The sequence below is a fragment of the Cygnus olor genome, chromosome 9 (genome assembly GCF_009769625.2).
Source record: "Cygnus olor isolate bCygOlo1 chromosome 9, bCygOlo1.pri.v2, whole genome shotgun sequence".
Classification (NCBI taxonomy): Eukaryota; Metazoa; Chordata; class Aves; order Anseriformes; family Anatidae; genus Cygnus; species Cygnus olor.
Window position 1 is genome coordinate 2,344,110 of NC_049177.1, and position 22,256 is coordinate 2,366,365.

The 22,256-nt window shown below is 38.2% G+C and overlaps 1 protein-coding gene across 14 annotated transcripts in view; it reads left to right on the forward strand.

The window, feature by feature from the left end:
• Positions 1-22,256, forward strand: part of TFDP2 (transcription factor Dp-2) — a 54,448-nt gene that overhangs the window by 17,842 nt on the left and 14,350 nt on the right. For 10 of the 14 annotated variants that reach the window (XM_040567208.1, XM_040567212.1, XM_040567215.1 and 7 more), the window contains 8 exons: positions 6,402-6,505; positions 10,549-10,670; positions 12,902-12,949; positions 14,037-14,199; positions 14,733-14,879; positions 15,948-16,016; positions 17,596-17,747; positions 21,942-22,108. In XM_040567208.1, the coding sequence (XP_040423142.1) occupies positions 6,402-6,505; positions 10,549-10,670; positions 12,902-12,949; positions 14,037-14,199; positions 14,733-14,879; positions 15,948-16,016; positions 17,596-17,747; positions 21,942-22,108 (972 nt within the window). The remainder of the gene's footprint in view (positions 1-6,401; positions 6,506-10,548; positions 10,671-12,901; positions 12,950-14,036; positions 14,200-14,732; positions 14,880-15,947; positions 16,017-17,595; positions 17,748-21,941; positions 22,109-22,256) is intronic. The other 4 variants (XM_040567214.1, XM_040567209.1, XM_040567213.1 and 1 more) reach the window with 1 other exon arrangement.

Sequence of the window (22,256 nt, forward strand, 5' to 3'; positions counted from 1 at the left end):
GTGATTGTTGTGTCATGATACTAGGAGAAAAAAGACAATAGTAAGTGCAACATTTTCAAATAATTTCTGAGGCAAGTAACTGATTTGTCCAGAGAATGATGACTTGAGTAACTTTATAAAGCATAAGACATTACTGGTTTTAGTACTCTCTACCTTCCTGCTCCCAGTCTGCATTAGATCTTGCTTCTGGGATGACGGATGTAATATTTACCTCCGTTCTTTAGCATTGTCAAAATGTTATGTGCTAATGATTATTTCATTTCATGCATTTATTTATTTGACCTTGAGGTATAATTACAAATCACTGGCATCTCTACTGAGATACACAGCTGTGGCTGTTCACAGAGTTAGGTGTACCTAAATGCAATCCATGTTAACAAAGGGTTTGGATGTTTTAAATGCGGTGACTGCAGAATTAAAGCACATAAATCCAAATATGTGATCCTTATAACAAGTCTTGCTGCCTAATTCTGAAGGAAACTAGATTTTACTTTCTAGGCATGCACAGAAGTATCAGAGTCCTCAGGTGAGCACTAACCCAGAGTGTTGTTCACTTTTGTTTAGTGAAAAATTCCTGTTTAATAGACGATTTACTTTCCCACACTTGTGAAAAAAGCCTTACCGCATAGGCAACAGGCTGTTTTGGCTAGGGCATCTCCATGTGGAGCTTGGTTCCTCTGCTAGGAATGAATGCTGACAGGATCCGTGTGAAGATGGCTGTTGCCTGATGGCCAGGGCACTTGCCTAATGCCAGGGAACGCTTGTTGCAAGGGCAGTCCCTGGGTGAAACATTTGAGTAGTCCACACAGCACTCTGGGGATCCCCTTTCTGAAAATTGTTTTCACCCACGGTCTTTGACACAGTAGATTCTTAATTATTGCCACGGCAAGGTGGGCTGAATATGCTTCACTTCTTTACCTGGAAGCATCTGGTAGACAGGTGATTAAAATTTTTCCTGTAGGAGATCTTAATTCTTCCAGGGAAATGAAAAAACTGGCCCATGTTCTCCTCATCCTTTAGTGAATACTCCTGCCATTGGGCTACCGAATGAGAAAGGGATGCCTCCTCTCGTGTCCTGAACAAGAGGTGATGGTTGCTGTTCTTAGACTTGGGGATAGATCAGTAGGTATGTGTGTGGAATATAGGTGTCCTTCTGGTGTTTTATCATGGGTTGTGCCCGTTGGGAGAAGTTCCTGCTATGCTCAGTGCTAACGGGCTGACATGCTGCTGGGCGAAGGCAGACCTGCAGTGCCTAATAAAGCTAGCAGCAGAGGTACTCATCAGCTGGGCCAAATCCTTCTGTATGTGGCAAACTACTTGTGGAGTTGGGCCTTTCTGGTAAAGCCACTAAGGATGCTAGTTCAAGTTAGTTCTTAAACAGGCTGGGTGAGCTGGACCGTGACAGCTCAGTGATGGGTTTGGGTGATTGTTTTGAGCTGTGGGAGAATTAAATTGGGCTTACTGTAGAGTTCATGTTGCAGAGTTGTGTGTGCGCCCAGGAGAATTTAAAGTACAATCTGTCTGGGAGACTGAAAGAGACAGAATGCATCCCAGCTCCCCCAAAACAAGGGATTGGTGTGTTAAAACATGCAAAAAAATAGTAGGCGATTTTTGGAAACATCCTCAAAAGTTTGATATTGTCATGTCTTAAGTATCTTAAATGAGTCATTCCCAATCAGTAAGTTAAACACTTTAGTTTTATAATCCCCATTATATATATTATAAAAATGCAGTGTAGTTGTTATAATTACATATTTACCATTTTCTACCTTTCCTTACAATTTAATCTTTTGCTAGTTTTTGTAGACATTTCCTCTGGCAACTGTGTCAGTTAAAGTTGGCCCTGGGCACCTCACAGCTGCTTTTAAATGTTGTCCTTTGGCTTGCGCCAGCATAGCTGTGTAGGTGGCTGAGCAGTTTGCTGTACTGGGGAACAGGTTCAACAGAAAAATACCCATTTTCCCCCTTGCAAAAGGAAAAGAACGCAAGTTCACTGCGTAGCCATACATGTGGCTGTACTGGCCTGGGACAGGGATGGGTGCTGGTGTTGAGGGCTGCTTGATGAACCTGAGTTCATCGGTGGTGCTGCAGCAGGTCTGACCAGGGCCTCGGGGGGCCTGCAGAGCCCTGGCGGTTCATTGTGTGCTTGAAGAGATCTACAAAAATGTCCAAGACAACAGAATTGCTTGCTTATCAACAGGCCCACACTTGGTATTTTGAGATTGATACAACTGCTAACTCATACAAATTTGTCCCAAACTGAGAAAAGACTGAAAATGTGCTGGCCAATGTAAGCCTGAAATACACCGAAATACTGCCTGCCCTGTTTTTTTATTTTTTTTTTAAGTTTCCTATATATCTCTTTGATTTCAGATATTTCTAGATATGTTTGTGTTCCTACTGACTATGGAATTGTTAAAGTTATGTTTATAGCTTAGTAAGTTTGTGCAATAAAAAAATGAAGAAATGTACTTAAAGAACATACGTAAGTAACTGCTGAGGTTTTCTATATGCTTTTATATTATTGTGTCCTGGTCTTGGAGATCCATTTGGTTTTAGCTTAATAGAAGAGCCTGAGGAAACAACGTATACATTATTGCAAAATACCCTAATGGACTTCAGATATTTCGTAACTGTGAACTGGTTTCTTTGCTATTAGTATCAGACCACAGGCAATATTGTTGAACACAACTGTTTATTGATACGCTTTATAATATCAGAACATTTCCAGCTTGTAAGTAAAATATGGCTATTTGTTTCTGGGCTTTGCATGTGAAATCCTAATTACCTAAACTTCCCTGGTGTTTTGTCTAAAAATTCAAAGCCTTTTTTTGTTGATGTGCGCGTGTGACCCCAGCTGGTTGATCTGTGTTTCCCATTGGCTATGGTCTCCTTCAAACTGGCCATGACAGATCCTGTAGATTCCAGGTTTACATTGTTTCTGATTATCTTTGCAAAGAAGCTCCAGACCTAACAGATTTACTTATACAGGAAAATCACTAAAAACCTGTTTAGCTCCATATTCTAGGCATCCATGTTGTTTCTGGAAGTTAAGCTATTTAGGATGCAGTGTGAAATTTAAAAGAAGCCTTGTGGGATGATTAGAGGTGTGTGCATGTGAGTGTGCATGTACATGCACATGAATAGCTTTGTACTGTGACTGCTTGAATTCAGTTGAATTGAAATCTTCTTTGTGTGTGCAAGTGAAAATATTTTGGAAGTGCCAGGAAGAATAGTAGTTATGTACTTAGAATAGCAACCCAGTTTTTTCTCCATGAGAAACAGCACTAGTGGTGACTGGGTGATGGAAAAACAATGTGTAGAAGCAAAGTGCTTTTGTTCTTAGAGAAACTACATACGTCCACTGACAGATTTACATTTGGAATTTGGCAAGCATGCTCAGTTTGTTGTGGTGTTAATTATATTGTAGTAAAAGCCTCTCTATGAGAGCTCTAAGAGGGTTTCTTTCCCACGTGCTTGGTGTCCCATAGGTAAAATGGGACTGACGACATGGCCTCCTTTGTGCTTTGAAAGTACTTCGGAGAAACATCATATAAGAGCTAAGTATTATTATACAAATCATCCTAGTTTGATCCATCTGTGCTGACCGTTTCCATCCATGCAGCGAGATGACCGTGACGAGGAAGTGGCTGGGTCTCATTGTGTTCAGCTTATCGCTGTACATGCCGCTGTTTTTCAGGGAATCGTGAATCAGTGTAATCTTTTTTTGTCCCCATGCGATGGGCATTATTAAGACTTGGCATTTATTTGGAAATTGATCACGTTTAAAGCTTTTACGACTGCTTTGTGATAAAGTATGTATAATTAGTTTAGTGTTATTTCTACTTGAAGTTGAGAACAGAGATCTCTTGAGTATTTTTTCAGACAATCTGCAAACAGCATGACTAGTACTCCTTTTTTCTTTCTCTATGCTGTTTCATAAATAAGACTTGAAGAGATCATTCCTGTTGATGCGTACTATCTTGTAATACTACATTGCCTTCAAACCTTAAGAAATTACCCACTCCTCAGCAAAAAGAGGTGAAGTAACCTCAAAAACTTGGTGTAAAATACAGCTAGTTGTGTTAGCAAGCCGTGCGAGCTCTCCGAGCTGGCCGTTCCCGGTTTGTGGGGGTGTCCTCCTGGTGGTGGGGTGGGCCCTGGCCAGCTCCACATCTCTCCTGGCAGCTGTGCCCCACAGCCCTGGGCTGCTGCGATGGGGCGCTCTCCCAAGCTGGACCTCAGCTTCTCCTTGTCTGCAGAGGCAGGGGTGGCACTGGTGATAGCGACTGCCAAATGTGTTCCTTTAGACTGGGGTGATGATGTGAGGATATACTTGGAAATGCATCAACTTTTCGCAGCAACTAACCAAACCAACTGTTGGCTTTGCTGTGGAAAGATGAAAGTGTGTTCCCACTGTTAGACAGCATTTTTGAATATTTGACCTATATTTGACTGGGTTTTAGTGAGAGTTTGCAGCACAGCTTAACAAATCCTGAGCAAAAATAAAGTGACAAGTAACTAGTCAGCTTAGAGGAGTGTTTTGAGCTCAAAATGAACACAGTGTATGTAAATCGTGACTTACTCTGTGCTTTGTCACTTCCTCACAAATTTTCATGCTAGAGCAAAAATTTACTGCAGGGTTTGGGTTTGCAAGCATGTGATCTTTTACATTTTTTTCTAGGTGAGCTAGGTGACTGAATAAATTATTTAGTAATTCAGTCAAGCTTCTTCTTCAGATGTTCTCAGATACAGATCTGTCTTTTGGAAAATTAACGTTTAGTAGTAGCATTACTCCTGATGCCAAAGGAATTTGCACAGAATATTAGAACATCCCTGTCTCAAATCATAACATCTCTCTGATCTCTGTTAATTTTTTTATAAAGGTGAGACTTTGCATATGGCTACATCCTTTTTACTTTTGTGTTGTAGATACAGAACATCGTTTCCTAAGTATATTTTTTTCCATTGTGTTGCTTCTGCTTTGTATTACAGAGCAGTTACGTTGTATTTATGATTTTTCAGTTATTGCAGAACATAGCCATAAAAAATATATATATAAAAGACCATGGTTCAGGACCAAGTGATAAGACAGTGGGCAGCGGAGGTAAACAAGCTGTAAGAGAAGCCCAGGGAACAGAGCTGTCTCACAGAGATGCAGAGATGTTTCCTCAGCTAGGCAGAACATTTGCCAGCTCCTGTGGATGGAGGGCAGGGCAGGGCAGGTGGTGAGGGCTGCTCCCTGTGCTGCTCTGAAGGAACCTCAGGTGCCAGAGAGCCAGTACGAGAGAGCGTCCGTAGCTCTTCAGGAGCCAGTCCGTGGCCTTACAGCTCAACCCCAGCCAGTCCCAAGCTGGCGCTGTGGGTGAGGAGGCAGTGGCACCTCTTCCCTCTGCTTGGCTCACCTCCCGCCCCACCGCTGTGACTGCGGACGGGAGTACAGCTGCACGCAGGAACACGGGATGTATTTGGATGATTTGAAACTGCCAGGGGAGCTGCTGCTGCCACGATGCCCACAGATAAATGAGTGTTTTCACCTTTGGGTGGCTTGTGTACAACAGTCTGAATATTTGTGAGCTAATGGTAGTGCTGCAGGACAGTTTTGATTAAGACATTAAGTCTGAGTAATCAAGATTACAAGATATAGTTTGGAAGAGAGGAGCAGCAGCAGCATTTGTGAGGTACTCAGCACAGAGCTGTGTGAAGGCAGGATGCATTAGGTCCGTAAGCAGTGCAGGAGCACAGAGATGATCAACATCTTGGGATGAAGAGACGCTGGGTTGCAGGTGAGATGGTTGGCTTCGTCCTGCTATCCAGCTGCATGCTCTGGTACTTCAGGTAGTTGCAAAGGCATCATTTGCTCCATCTGTACAGTGATACCGATAGGCTTACTTCACTGGTGTTTTACTATACTATGGTATAGTCAGACTAGGAATGGTTAAGGCTATAAAGATAGATAGATCCATATTTCGTACATATGCTTGTGATTGTAAATAGGATTAGTGTGTAGAACAGCTTCATGAGTTGGACTCGATGATCTTCGTGGGTCCCTGCCAACTTGGGATATTCTATGACTCTAGAAGTACGCCCATGAATTTTAAACTTCGAGTGTATGGCAGGCTGCATGCTCTTTATCCTAGGCAAGAAGAAATTGCTTCTGGAAATAAAATACTAAGATGTAATTCAGAGATAAATTAGTGAAGCTTTATAGTTTTGTAAGGTGTCCTTGTGACATCTGCTAAGAGGTTTGGTGGCTGTTCTGGAAGGCTATTTTTGCAGTGTATGAGACAAGAAAAGTTAACCTGGTTCCAAAGTGTAAAAATGATGTGAGAATTCACCAGTGTTACTTCTAAGTTACTAAAGAGGTAATTTAAAACTCTATTGCCTTTTTTTCTTTCTAGGTAATATTTCAATAATTACATTACCAGTTTCCAGCACGAACTCCCCAACAAAGATTCTGCCAAAAACCTTAGGACCAATTAATGTGAATGTTGGACCCCAAATGGTAAGTTTTGCAACTGCAGTAATGTTAACTTGTGTAACTAGGTGTGTAACTGCCCATTTATGTAATATGGAAACATGAAAAAATGGAGATATGAACCTTGCTAGGAACTTGGCTGTAGATTTAGTTTTCAGTGTAGATTTACAGATGTACATTTTCAAATTTCTGTACAGCAACACAAACCGAACAAAAGTGAGTATCAGCACTAGATGTATTGTAATCAATGCTACGTAGTTAAAAATACACCATAGTGTAATGTGAGAAGAACTACCTAATATAACTCTAACTTAATGATACCAGAAAGAAAATGACTATTTTCTGGCATGGTTACTTCTATGAGCATTTTTTAAATTGCAAGATTCTTCTCTTGCAACTTATTCATTAACATGCACTCCATTGGAATCCCACTTTTGGCAGCTCTTCTTCATACTTACATGTGACAGAAGGAAAAAATATTATATAAATGTCATTTATTGCCTCTGGTTTAAAAATCTGTTTGGTTATTGATGCTTAGTTCTCTGCTACACTAATCTATATGCATTACATTTTGCTCGCCATCATACTTTATATCAAATATTGCTACTTCTGATGATAAGTTTCTCAAAATACTGGTATATAACAGGGACTGTTTCCCTAATATTAGATACATGGTTACGTTTTCCTGCTTAATCAGGAACTAAACTGTCCCTTGCTAGCATAGGTTGCTGCCCTATTGACTTTATTCTGGGTGACATTACAGAAAGCCAGTTATTGTCCGTTAATTTCACCAGCTTTTTGTCATGTTACAAAGTCAGGCAAGCTCATTTGAAGGGGCTGTCATGTGCTTGTTAACATGGTTTGCTGTTTGGTTTCAAAGCACTCTCATTAAGACATAGAGTTCTTACTGGAGATTCTCTGCTGCTCTTTTATAATAGTAAAGGAGACATTTTCATGTATTTTGGGTAGCTGAAATAGGATGATCAGAGATGTTTTTTACTTGAACACTTGCTGTTGAAGGACTGGCTTGTTTATCTCTGCCTGTTACAGTAACATGTCCTGTGAAATGTAGCACTGCAGTAACTAGAACTGTACAAAAGAAAGCATTGGTTTGCACTTAGTTTACATGGCAAAGCTGTTTTGGTAGAATTTTCTCATATTTTAAGAACTGAATCTTATGTATGCTAAGTAAAAGAATATGTATTTTATTTCACAGTATAAGGGGGGAAAACGCTAAAAATGTCTGTTTTGTAGTAAGATGCTGCTGTATTTAGAACACATTTCCTTCTTAGCTATCAACAGACCCCCTAAGACATCCAGGGCATGGCTGTGTTTATAAGAGAACGTTCACAAGTTCTTAACAGCAGGAGTGTTACAATTCCTTTGGCATCTCAGCCATGTTAGCAGCATCCTGCTGCCATGAGGGTTTTTTGGTTTTCTTTACCCATGTGGGTTGCAGCCCTCTCAGCTGTTCCAGGTTCTTCAGACAGACAGACAGACAGCCCCAGGGCGGGAAGCAGGGTATCGGCTGAAGGGTGATCATTTGTCTTACAGGGCAGCTACGCCAACAGTGAAACACAGTTTGGGGGCTGGATTCTTGTAAGCAGGTGTGTGTTGCGGTTTCATTAGATTCAGGTAACGCAAGGCATGTTGGGTGTGAGGCTTGCCTAGGTCTTGCTGTCTGTGAGAACTGCTAGTGTTCCAGTGTTGGTACTGCGATTTTACACGATCTTGCAGCGTTAGCTAAGGGGGAGTACGTCCCCAGCTGGGCAATGCAGATGTCTTCTGTCTGCCCCTGCTCAGTAGCAGTGCTGAGGTGCACAACCCCTCCTGCAGCAGTAGGACCAGCTGGAGATTGAGGCAAGGCATCTCAGTTAACAGCGGCAGTACTCTGCAGGAGTGAATTTAACAGTGCAAGTATTAGTGATAAAAATGGGAGTGCTTGATTGCAGCAACTTAACACACCCCATAAATTTCTATTTGCCAAATTAGGATGAGCTTTTCTTTTTCTGTTTTATGCTGTGCAGTGTATTGATGTGATTACTTCAGGCACACTGCAAAAATACTTCAGGCATACTGCAAAAATGTTTGCTCTTCAGATGGAATAAATCTTTTGACCATACTCAGTATGTAGCATTTTTGGAAGGCAAACATTCGGTAGCAGACTCCTAATAGTAAGCTGTAGATTTTGTGCTTGTGCAACTACCAGCTGTGGGTGCCTGGCTGAGCATCATGCTGACCCCATGCCGTGGCTGCCCTGGGCCTGGCAGGAGCACTGCTGTTGTCCTTTCCTCCAGGTGGCACCAAGGTACAGAGAGATACAGGACGAGTCTAAGATGCTCAAACATGATTTTGCCCCTCAATTTATTACACTAGCTGTTAAAATTATACGGAGATCAGACAGAACCCTCTCTTTTTATAATATATTTTCTTTGGTATTTAAAAGACGTGAGTAGAGCAGTGTGAAACCTAATGGTGGGTGGAATGTGATAAAACAAATTTCAGTATGCAAAATACTTAAAATCTTTTCTCTCCGACATGTGTCTGCCGTATGCTGGCAGAGCTGTATGCTTACTGACAATAATTATTTACAGTGTTGCAGGAAATTAAAAACTTATTGGATTGAACTAAGCTTTAATTGAAATAATGTATTTTAGATTCTCACATATTGACATTACTGCTGAACTTAATTAAGCTTTTAAAAATTAATCGTTCTATCACAAAATGTTTCTGATTTTAAGCCAATGTAGCAGTAAGTTGATAAAAGTTTGTATCTTTCCTTTGCTGGCATACAGTGTGTAAAATAATGCAGTGAGGAGTCTCATGTTCTCTAATGCCTACCAGTAAATACCTTAATTGGCCCTGTGTCTCACTTTTCCTAGTATTTCTTTTTCTTTTCCACGCGTCTTTCTCTGTCAAGCTGTTCACTTATCTATAAGCTAAAAGTTAAACAATGGAGATAAAAGAAAGGACAAATAAGATAAATTTATTTCTTCAGGAGAAAAAAATGCAAGAAATATAGTCACAATTTGGAGTTAGGAGGGGCGTAAAGCAATGCTCAACAAGGTAAGGAAGTTGGAAACTTCAGATAACATTTCTCTAATTGTTTAAAAAATATTGATGAATACCAAACAAACTATCTGCCATATACCCATATGGCTGTTGGGTAAGTGATGTAGTAAAGGAAAGCATGAAGTTTAATATATTTGGTACTCAAAATGCTACTAAAAGTATAACAAAATAAATTTAAAAAAATAGGTATATGAGTAAAAAGCATTCTCCAGGAGGCTTTGGTATAAATCATACCGTATTGAAATAAAAAGAATTTAACGTGTTTATTTAAAAGATTAATTAATACTGTTTCATTTTTAAACACTATCTGAATTCTTCTGGTGACCTATGTTAAAGAATGAAGTTGGATGTAATTTAAAAGTTGAGATCAAGTGTTTTAGTGTTAACGACCACTGTGCATAGAATTACAATAGGTTTGTCTAAATGTACTGTATTTTCTGTGTATACAGTATAGACCTCAGATGTAATTTCATAGGTACAGTGTTGTATTAGCTTCCTAGAAGGCCTTGAGATCTTGTGACCACTGCATACTGCGGGGAATAGTTGACCTGGAGCTCAGACCTTGGTACCAAATACCGACAATTGCAAGAGAGAAATCCACTGGGAATGAAGCTTCATTGATTTCAGTAATCAAGAAATGTCCTAGACATAATCTGGAAGAAAGAATTAGATGCATTTAGGGACAGGTCCTCTCTCCTCTACCTAGTCATTATGGCTGTTTGTCTAGTTCTTGTCCTTAAGAGTAATACAGTAATAAGCCACAACTGGCAGAAAACGTAACAGTATTGTAATTACTGTCATGTATGAATACCTTCTAATGGCACCCCTTCTGTCTATTTTTGACTACAGCTTACATCTGGTACATGCTTTTTTTTTTTTTTTCTTAAATGCTTAATATGAATTTTGGGATATGTTAACCTCTGTTGTGTTTTAAAAGCTGTGTTTTTTTTGTTGTTGTTGTTTTGTTTTGTTTTTTAATTTTATTTCTAATTTCCCAGCTCATAAGCACATCACAAAGACTGACCAATTCAGGGAGTGTTCTGATTGGGAGTCCATATAACCCAGCTCCAACGATGGTCACGCAGACGCACATAACAGAAGCTACTGGCTGGGTTCCAGGGTAAGATTTTTGGTTTATTTAAAGATGTTTGTGGATCTGCTCTGATTTTTTTTTATATTTATACTGCTCGAACTATATGTTAGCTCACAGTTTCTGGTTCTTCCACAATTGAAAGGAGTATGCTGTTTAGCACAGTAAGTGCTTGCGGTATCTGGAACATATGAACGGTTACACACAGAAGTCACATTACTGTTTTATTTTTGCTTTATGGCAGTGTCTGTTCCTGTGTGAGAATGGAAAGTCACAAATTCATGAGTTCCATTAAAAAAAGCCTCTATATTTTTCATAAATTCATGCTCAGTAGCAAAGCTACTTGGATATACTGTTATCAGCAGGTGCCAAGAGGGGGAGAATCTTTCAAGTACACTTAGAGGCATTTAAGACTAAAGCTGTAATAACAAATTTTGAATGTAGTCAGTGCTGTATTTTTATTATTATTTTACGGTATCAAATTTTTTTCATGGGCTTCCTAGATATTTCAGAGTACCATCATTATGTCATCCAAGGTAATCTGGTCTTTACAGTATTTCATGATTTTATTTTTTTAATTTCAGTACTGTTGAGCTTATCTGTCTCAAGACAGATGCAGTGCTTTGCCTGTGAAAATTAAAAAGTAATTTATCTCCACATCTGGTTTATTTCCTAATCAGTGATGAATGTCAGTAATACCTTTCCAGCTTTAGAGGTGAGAAAATGGAGCATCTAGGAAATGGCTTAAAGAGAATGTGTTTGTATCTTGACTTTCTTCGTGCTGTTCTGTAAGCAAGATCTGTCATGTGCTTGTACCTCCTAGTTGCTCTATTCCCACCACACAGTCAATAAACTGCAGGCCCAGCTGAGCAGTTTTTAAGCTTACTTTTCTTGCTGCATAGGGTTTTTTCTCCTCAAATAGCTTTTGAATCCATGTAGATTTGATTTTATTTGAAAGGGAGATGTCAAAGATGATTTTGTTTCTGCAACTTTTGTGAACTATGGAGGCCAGACATAAGTTCTTTCAGTAGTCTGGTGAGGGAAGAGTTTTAGTGTCTGCTCACAGCTTGCTCAACTAGGCAGTGAACTTTGGTTAGCTTTCTTCAGCTTCATTCAAATGCAGTGATGAAGAGTCTGTTTACTCTTCTTCACAGATTCCAAATTGTTTCCAAAGGCAAATAAGGAGGGATCATAGTCAGGCTCAGGGCTCCACGCAACCCCAGACATCCTGGCATTACAGACCAGGGCCAGGTCTCCACTCACTGCCAGTCCAGGCCCCTGCTGCCCACACAGTGGCAGCCCCTGCCCCAGCTCTCTGCTCCGGTAAGCACCATGGACAGGGGCTGCCAAGGAGACAACCCTGCAGCCACCGCAGGGGGAAGGTGCCTGCTGGTGGGACTGGTCAGACTGAAGAAAGTTCTGAATTGCCCAACCCAATACGTGCAGCCTCTCGTGGCACAGAACTTCAGAGCCATCATGTTCGTTCAGCTCCGTTCATTAATACTGCCAGCTTTTTAGCTGTGTAAGTATCTGCTGTGAGACCTGTTTTCAAAATTGCAGGGTACCAACATGAAGTAATTTACTGTGACAGTTCCCAAGCATTGTGCATTGTATCAGCTGCAAGAGTAAGAGAAAAGTTTGGAATGCAGCTTCTGAAATCTTGTTGCTGTAGCTAATAAGCAGAGCTGTAAGGAAACCGGCACTGACTGGTGACTGCCACTCCTGTGCAAAATTCATATCAACTACTTCTCTGGAGTATCTCTGTTATGATAGTATGCATCAGCTCTAACACAGAACATAAGTTTATTGTTTGTATTTTGTTTTTTGTTTAAAGATACCAAAACATTCAATATCCTGTAAATATAGGACATATCTTCTGCACTGTTTAAAAGCAATGTCTTTAACGTGGAAGAATTGTAAATAGGAATTCTCAAAAGAGTACAGCTTTTCGTTTTGATGGGATTTGGTTACCTAGCTCACATCAGCACTTCTGTAGTTCCAGGTGAAGTCAATTCCCTAAAATTATTTGGGCAAAACATGGTAAAATTGGGAACAAAAGTTTCCTAACTGTCTGACAGTAAGCTTTGACAACCTCCAAAGTCCTACCCCTTTTCTCTTCAAATTTTGTCAAACTTTGTGTGCAGATTTCTTTCTTCAGTTTGTTTAATGGCAAACATTACCTAGCTAGGTACCGAATACATTGATATTATTGGTCTAAAAATAAAATACTGGTTTAACATGTTTGAATTGTCTTCTCATAGGGACAGAAAGAGAACGCGAGAATTTATAGAATCAGATTTTTCAGAAAGGTGAGTACTATTGAACATATGTTTTATTTACATGGCCATACCTTGTTTGCTTCTTCAAATCTGCCTTTCAGAGAGCTGGGTGTCCAGTTCCCTCTTTAATCAGTTTTCACTCCTCCACAGTAAAAACTACATAGTATGTTATTCTTTTTAGTTACAATTCAGTACTCTTTGTCATCACTTCCTAATATTTACGTTTACTTATTATTTATATTTACTTCTGATGTATTTACATTTACTGTTACAAGCAAAATTGGAGTTGTGAAAAATGCAATACATCTTCAGAAACAGCATTGATCTAGTTTCCTATGTGACAAATACCTGTAACTAAATAATTGCTTCCAAAACTTCTTTGGATGCATTCAAGGTGTTGTTTGTTTACCTATCACAATTACTCAAATTGAAAAACTGCATAGGGTTTAGAAAGTTTTGTTGTTTTTTTGGTTTGTATTTTATTTTATTCTTCTGCTGTTCTTTTATACTCTTCTTCTGTCATTTTTTCCAGTGTCCTGTTTTCTTAAATACATTCAAAATTTTCAAAAGCATTCTTGTATTTTTATGTTTTTCTTAGCTTGCTACAGTTGACAGAACTGGGGCTATTTCTGTAAAATAACACCTCTCCCTGAAACATGTTATCAAACCAACTTCTAAATTTGTAATTTAAAAAAATCATCTAAGCATTTTAAATGCTTCTGTTGAAACATGCATACAAATACTGTAATTGCAAATTCTTTTTTGTTAAGAAATGCACAGGAGAAAGGTATTTTTTTTTGTTCTGTCAGGTAAGTCCTGCTTATTAAAGTATTTTGGTTTCCAAGTGTCCATAATACTGTCAAGAATGAAATAAAATTTTCCATTCTTAAATTGTTCTAGCATGTTTTTAGGAACTCAGTGACATTTGTCATACTGTTAACATAACACCTATGAAGAACATTTAATTAAAAAGTAAATCAAAGCATATGAAATTAGAATACCTAAATTTAAAAATTAATCTGAAATTAAAAGAAAAAAATACACTGAAATTATATGCAGCAGGAAAGTATGCTTATTGAATTTCAACATCTTAAAATAATTATTTTTGTCCTTATAGTAAAAGAAGCAAAAAAGGAGATAAAAATGGGAAAGGTCTGAGGCATTTTTCAATGAAAGTGTGTGAAAAAGTTCAACGTAAAGGAACAACTTCATACAACGAAGTTGCTGATGAGCTGGTGTCAGAATTCACAAATTCTAACAGCCATGTAGCTACAGATTCGGTAAGTGAACGCGTTGATTTTTTTTTCTACCATTACAAAATTAGCTGATTTATCATGGAATTCTCTTCCTGCTGTTGTTGTGCTATCCTGCCACGTGCCATAGTTTTCCTCACTTAACTACCTTGGAAGTATAAGACACACCCTTAAGTTATTTATAAATCAAATTCCATACTAAAATACAGAATTAAAATGGAGAATTAAACTCCATCTAAATTATAAGCAAGCAAGTCTGCCAAAAAAAATCGCTTCAAAAAATGCTCAATACCGACCATATGAGTCTAGTCAGGCTCTCCACCTGTAGCGGACTTGCCGTGATGGGAATTGCTGCCCAGAGGCTTTAGGCAGGCCTGAAGATTTTGTTTGCAAACAACGATGTTGGTGTGGTATCCAAGCAATAGCACAGATGAAGGCATCCTGTTTTAATATCACTCTCACTTAAAACTGCTTTTTGTTTTTTGCCTTTACTTCTCTATGAAGGATGTGTTCTATTTTTGAGACCTTCGGTTGTTATTAATGCTGAGCTGTTTCCTTAGCAGGCTTATGATCAGAAAAATATTAGACGGAGAGTTTACGATGCCCTTAACGTGCTGATGGCAATGAACATAATTTCAAAGGAGAAAAAGGAAATCAGATGGATCGGCCTTCCTACAAACTCAGCTCAGGAATGTCAGAATCTAGAGGTAAAGTGAGGGAGATGGAAATTTCTGTGTAGTACACAGGTTGTGATAATGGAGCTTAAAAACATAAGAGTTTTGTGGGTTTTTTATTTTCCACAATTTTAACCTCATTGATATGTTTATTATGTATGCTTAGTTCACTTTTATTTGGTATACACAAATATACAATATTACACAAGTTATAAAAACTGTTTACCTTAGAAAATGAACATTCATGGTATCAGGGTTAACTTCTAAGATTAAAGTCTGTAGGAGCCCAAAATAACCATAAGAAAGCCAAAAGAACTTCAGTACTGTTACATTGACAAAATTGTGTACATTTGAAAGGAAAACTATTTTGTTATTAGTGTGTGCTTGGAGGCATCAATGAAAGGAAATTAAATTGAAAAATATTTTTTGCTAGGATGTCAAATACTAGTTATGAACTAGCAGGAAAAAAAAATACTTATTGGGTACTTGCATTGTTATTTTTCCAGCAGGCTAGGAGTTGCCCTGTTCTTGCAGGGATGCCAGAATTTAAGTGCACAGATGTTGCTTGTCCTCGAGGCTGAACACTCCATAAATACAAAGCACAAGCTACTGTATTTACTGCAAACTCCTGTAATGACTATATGCAAACACGCCTTAATATGCATTATATTTGTGCTACTTGTGACATGAGCTATCTTAAAATGTGGGGGGTCTCTGTCCAATACAGAACAGTTTCTTGTTCAGGTTACATTAGTTGTCTTTCTAGATATAGTAAGAAATCTGCTTTTGCTGTATTGTCTATTGAAGAAACTTGGAAAATTTATCCACCCAATGAGTATGCATACGCATAGTCCTATTTTATGGAAACACTCATGTGCCTATGTGATTAGTCTTTCTGAAGAAGAAGAGACTATATTGTAAGTGGGTAGGGCCGAAAAGACTTGAAAGTTACTTACTGTGCCAGGGAATTCACCACCGTTTACAAAGAAAATGGGGATTTTTCGCACACTGATGTAGTTCTAACGTCTGTTCAGTCTGGCAGAGTGGAACAGACAAGGTCACTGAATACTTACCATGATATATATACATTTATATTTTAAGATAGAAAAACAGAAGAGGATTGAACGGATAAAAGAGAAGCGAGCACAGCTACAAGAACTGCTGCTGCAGGTATATATTTAAATTACTTTTTATATAAATTAAATTAACCAGTAAGAGTTCATCATGTTAGAACTTCTTTCTAGTTTTGTTTAGCATCTCTGATATACTAGAGAAGAAAAGTTTCACACTTGAGACCTTTCTGGTTTCTGGTCTGGGGAACCTCTTACCCTCACATCCCGATTCATTTTTACCTACAACATACTGCTTCTACATGCCACAGCCTTTTGTAAGGATTCTGCTGAAGCTCTATAAGAATCAGTGGGAATGGGAACAACTCAAAGACCCCTAGTTACCTTCTCTGGCTAGTTTCAATTGAAATAAATTATTTTATTCTAAGCTGTAAAATTTGTAGCTGAATTTATGTAAGTATGTATGGAGTTATTCTAGGGGAGATAAATATTTCTGGATCCTAAAAATGAAAGGCTGGCAAATCTAGGTCTTTTAGGTTCTGATGTGCATCTAGGAAAACTTTGAAATATATTTCAAACTTATTTACCTAAGTAGAACATTGATTTTAGCATTGACTGCAGAAATGTATTTCAAATGCATCTTTGTTTATAAAGTAATAGCTTACAGTTATGAGCATTGTTAAATGTTTTGATCTCTTCACAGGCATTCAGTAATGTAAATGCAGTCAGACTTTTGTATGAAGTTATAGGCAATAAGGCTATTTTTTTTTCCTGGTGGAAGTATAACAATACAGTTTTCATCTAATTAGAAACTAAATATCTGATTTTTTTTTTTTTCCCTCGGCAGCAAAAACTATTTCTCTGTTTAGGGCATAATTCTGATTCAAGCTGACCTAGGAAATTAGCAGCTTCTCTGAGTAACATAAAATTATCCTGGTAAAAGTGAGGCAACTCAGATACTATTGGTCTGAAAACATCAGATTTGCACTCCCTTACTTTCTACAACTGTAATTATACGCTTACATTCACTGTCAGGTGCTTTAACAGTCCTTAGGGGTTTTGTCTATCCATCTTCCCCCTAAGTGGAAAAAGTAGTGCTTGCAAATGGGTGAGTACCCTGACTTCCAATCCCTCAAATAACATTTCCTAAAAACACTTATTTTCATACATATGCAGTCAGGTATAAGAATTCAGTAGAGAGGGGGTGGTGTCACAAACAGCACCTGTTTAAAATGTTGAAAGCAGAATTTCAAAACAAACTCTACTGAGAAAACAGGGTGATGGATGAGAGGGGGAGAGAAGACAGATGCTGAGAAAGGGGGGATGCTGTAATTTGTAACTAGCTCCTAATCTGAGGTAATTATGCATATAAGATAGCAGAGGAGACCTCTGACCAACGTCTTTTCAGAAGGTGTGAGGAAGCATTCTCACCACACGTCGTTATTGCTCCATTGTTTTATCTCCAGGGGTTAAGCAAGAGAGGCATAAAAATTTGTACGGTTTAACTTTGTTCCTGACAAGCTTCACTATTAGCACAAAGGGGAAGTCAGGGCACAGCTCACCTTTTGACTGAACATCACTGGAGGTATTGAGAGTTGGTAAATAAGATCTATGAAGTTCCCCTTCATGGAAACACTATTGTCTTCATTTTAATTGTTTTTTTTTCTTTCTTTCTACAGCAAATAGCATTCAAAAACTTGGTACAAAGAAATCAGCAAAATGAACAACAAAATCAAGGCCCTCCAGCTTTGAACTCAACAATACAGCTGCCTTTCTTAATAGTCAACACTAGCAAAAGAACAGTCATTGACTGCAGCATATCAAGTGATAAGTAAGTGTTTATGGAATCAAGTTTTAGAATTTTGCTTTATTTGTGGACCGGAATTTTTGTTTGAACTAATTAGAGAAACTGTCCTAGTTTATTTAAAGTAATTGTGCATTTAAATTTCCATGGTCACTTACTTCAAGGGTGTTTGGCTTCATTTGTTGTTGTTTTTTTGTTATTATATTTAATCCCACTGCAGTATTAACAGGAATGAGTTTATAATCATTGCTTTACAACCACTAGTTAAAACAAGCTGACTTCCGCTGTTGTAAAAGGCACTTGACACTGACATTTTAAGGAGCATTCACTGCACAGGAGAAAGAAGTGAATGAAGTATATATACTAGGACAGTGCTAGCTTTTAATAAAGCCATTTGGTTTTGGTTTTAAAAAAGCTATTCAAGCCAGTGGCTTGAATTTTTATTCTTAATGTGCCATGGATACATTTAGTCAGAAACGCAAGGTGATCCATTACACAAAAGTAACATCCTAGGAGTGGAAATGATAATTTTGAAAGAGATAATATCTCTTGCTATCTTTAAATAGGAAAAAGTTTGTATCTAGCTCTTTGAGGGGAAAAAAAAAAAAGACAAGTAAACAATACAGAAATTTGAAATTTGCCTTTGTAAGCATACTGCTATACATTGCACTCTTGAGTTTACCTGAAAACCCTTCACTTATATACTTCTGGGTGCTGATGCACTTCATCCTGTGAAAATGTGGCTGAAAGTGTGAGAGGTGCTATTATATTCACTGTTAATCCGATCATAACTAGTTTATTACGTGAAAATAGCTGGCTTTACCCTAATGCACTAGGTTAAGGATTTCATTCTATAGTGTACAAATCCTGTATTGAACTGTATTGAGTCAATTACCATACAGTAAAAATAGAGCTGTTCTCAGGTAACTTAAGCACCAACATAACACAATAATGCTATTGAAGGTAGAAATGCTGTAGAACATGTAATTTTAAGATCAGTAGTGCTTTAGCTTAACTATACCCTTATTTTATAGATACATAGTACAGTTCTTACCACATTTTTTTAAACAGTGCTCTGTATTTAGGTTTTAAGTCATTAGTAAGTTGAACAATTTCATACTGGAACTTCAGAACCACTGCTTTAAAGTTGTCAGAAATGAAACTGACTTTTGGTGTCTAGAGAAGTGCAAAAATGTTCCCTACAATCTCAAACTGTAAGAAAACACTACTACTAAAAATGAGCATGCCAAAATTATCTAAGCTATTGATATTTCAGTTTATATAACCAAGCTGTATAAGGGAATAGACAGAGGAAATAAAGCCTCACTACAAGTGAGGTGAAAACAAGCAAATAAAAAAAAACCCACAATAACTAAAAGCCCCTCCTCTGTGTAACTTAGTTACCTCCAGAGGCTGGAGTTTAAGGGTATCTTTCATGTTAAAACTTTCTGTAAGTATATCTGGACATCAGAGATCTGGCAGGGGATTTATCCCAAAGTTGGTAAAGTAGTTCCGTGAGAATAGTAACTGAGAATAGTAACAAATCGGCAGGAGCAGACAGTGTTCACCCAAGCACTGTAACGAAGCTTAAGTGGGAAGCATAACACTAACACCGAACTCACTTTAGTACCAAAAGAACAGAAGGTAGCAAATATGACACCATTAGTTTTTTTCTTTTTTTGTTAAACTGATCAATAATCAGACTAATTAGTAGATGTTACAAAGATTTAGATAGGTCATACACAGACCGGGTAGTGTGATGTCACCTGATCCGTGTTAGTTTTCCTGTCTCACTGAGCATGGAACAGAGTAATCCGGCTGAGCTCACAACGCCACTCCATAGCAGGCCTTAAACAGAATAAGTGACTGGGAATAAAAGAAAAGATTCATTCATTAATTTAATAACAGGCTGAATGCTAGGCAAGAAAAGGAAACAAAATTATTGGCTGTTTTAATGAAGGGGAACAACAGTGAAATGCTGCTGGGTTGCGTAAATACTTCCATAAAAGTGAGATGAGAAGTTAGCTGGCAATAGTTATCCAAGGAAATAAAAATGGATGTTGACTGAACAACTAGAATAGTAGATGGCATAAACAGATGCCAACATGTAGATTACACAATGGCAGATGAAATTTATTGTTAATCAAATTTACACTTACCAAGGGAGAGCGACAGGAAATGTACCCAAACTTTTCATTCACAGTACTGGCCTCTGGACCCAGCTTTTAGCACTGAATAGTAAGTTGGCAGTCCAGTAGGTCATTCTACGAGAACAAAAGTTGATTTCTCAATAATGGACAAAACAATGTTAATAATTATTAGGAAAAAGAGTTAAAAGAGTTAAAGAGTTTTACAGTGTAAACCTGATGTGTATAGTGCTTTTATATCTAGAATATTATCTGCTGTCCTGTTCTTGGAAAAAAGTGTAGCAGAACCAGGAGAGAGACACAGGAGGGCAGCAAGAGTGAATGAAGCTAAGAACAGGCTTTCACAGAAGGAACAGATGGACTCTTTGGCCTGGAGAAGAGAGAGCAGTGGATTCACAGATGTCTATAAAATCATGGCTGACCTGGGGAATGTGCACAGAGAATAGCTGTTCACAGTTGCTTTTCAAAGTTAAAATTAGGAGCCATTAAGAGAAGTTACCAGGTGACAAGTTTTAGACAAAAAGAATATAAGTGGTTTTGTAACAGTCTGTCTGTGCAGATCATAGCATTTGATGATGCACATGCCAGACGTTTATATAAGTTCAAAAAGGGTTCACATTAAGTCACTGAAAGAAAATTGTCAAATAGCTATTTATGGCAAAGGCAGAACGTGTGTAGAGATCTTGCATCAGAGGCCGCAGGATGCTAGAAATGATACTGGAGAAGTATTACTGTTAGTGTGTTGCATTCCACTCCTTCCTCATAGCCAGTATTTGGCCACAACACACGGGAGGAAAAATGCAGAGCTATTAATAAATACTTAGTACTGGGCCATAAAAGCTGAATTCAGTTATTATTTAGTATACAGCCTGCCAGTTCACTATGACACTGGTCTCCCATCCTGTTTGTTTAAACATAGCTGCATGACTTCAGCTGCAGCAGTCCAGACAGCAGGAAAATAACTGTACCAATTAAAGGTATAGTGACATATCTTATTTTCTCTTTTGATGAGTTATGCTTAAATAAGTACAGCTGCATAAGCAATATAGGTTATTCAAGTAATACCGTATGAGTCACAAAAGAAGTGACATCTGTAACTAGATCAGCTACACCTAGAACAAAGTACATACATTTATAGGTGCGATTTCTGTGTGTAGGCACAAAAGACTTTTCCAAACTTACTGGATCAGGTTTGTTTGATTGTGTAAGGCACAAAGTACAATCAAGAAAATCCATAGATTACAAGAGAGTTTGGGCAAATGACTGACCCACCAGTGGAGTTATCTTTTAAAGCTCATATCTCATGGATAGACTGTTTTTTCCAGAGGTGAAGAGTTGGCAGCAAAAAATGAGTTACTGGGAACAAGCCTTCTATTGTAATCATTGGGCTGGTGCTGTCCAGGCTTTTAATAGCCTGTGATTATAGTATAAGGCTAGTCTAGATGCCCCTGCTATTGTTAACGCTTTCTTAAGTTTACGTTACTATTTCTGCTTGTATATGCAATGAAAAACATTTTGAGAATCCTGTAGCAGAACCATTAGGCTTTGAATATACAAGACCTCAAACAGCCTGCTCTGCTAGCTTCATCCAAATGCATCCAAAAAGCAAAGTTATACCAAGGTAAATAGGTCAGTTCACAGGAGGAGCGTTGCAGATTAGAACAGAAAGTTAAATATAAAAGAAGTAAAAACAAAATACTTCAGTGACAGGGCTGCAGGTGACCTTTAAAAGTACTGGATTTAGTACAAATGAAGGTTCGTGTTTATTAAGACCGGCCTATTCCCCTTTGAATCTGTTTAACAAGGTAGAAAATTTCAGCCTTTTTTTCCTGTAATGGTAAAGTAATTTTAATTGGCAAAGCACCATTTTAAACGTTGTAGGCTTGCCAGTCACAGAAGCAGAAGAGAAAAATCATTTGCAGCACTTTTTTTGTAAGGACCCTTTACGGATAATGAAGACTTGCCATTTACCTCACTCAGAACAAACCCACCCCACCCCACCCCCAAAAAAGGGCAAAAACAGCAAAGCTATGCTTCTTTGCTAAACCATCTCACTTTGGCTTTTTACATGCAGATTTGAATACCTCTTTAATTTTGATAACACTTTCGAGATTCATGATGACAGTGAGGTGCTGAAGAGAATGGGAATGTCCTTTGGACTTGAGGCAGGCAAATGCTCAGCTGAAGACCTAAGAACTGCAAAGTCACTGGTGCCAAAAGCTTTAGAAGGCTACATCACAGGTAAGTTAGCTGTCACTTTTAAATAGTTCCTGATCAGATTCCTAACATCAGTTAACTGACGCAAATTTAATGCTGTTAACCTGCATAGATGTGTGACATTTGAAGTTAGATGTAAGCCAGAGGGAAACAGTTGTTTTACGGCTACATT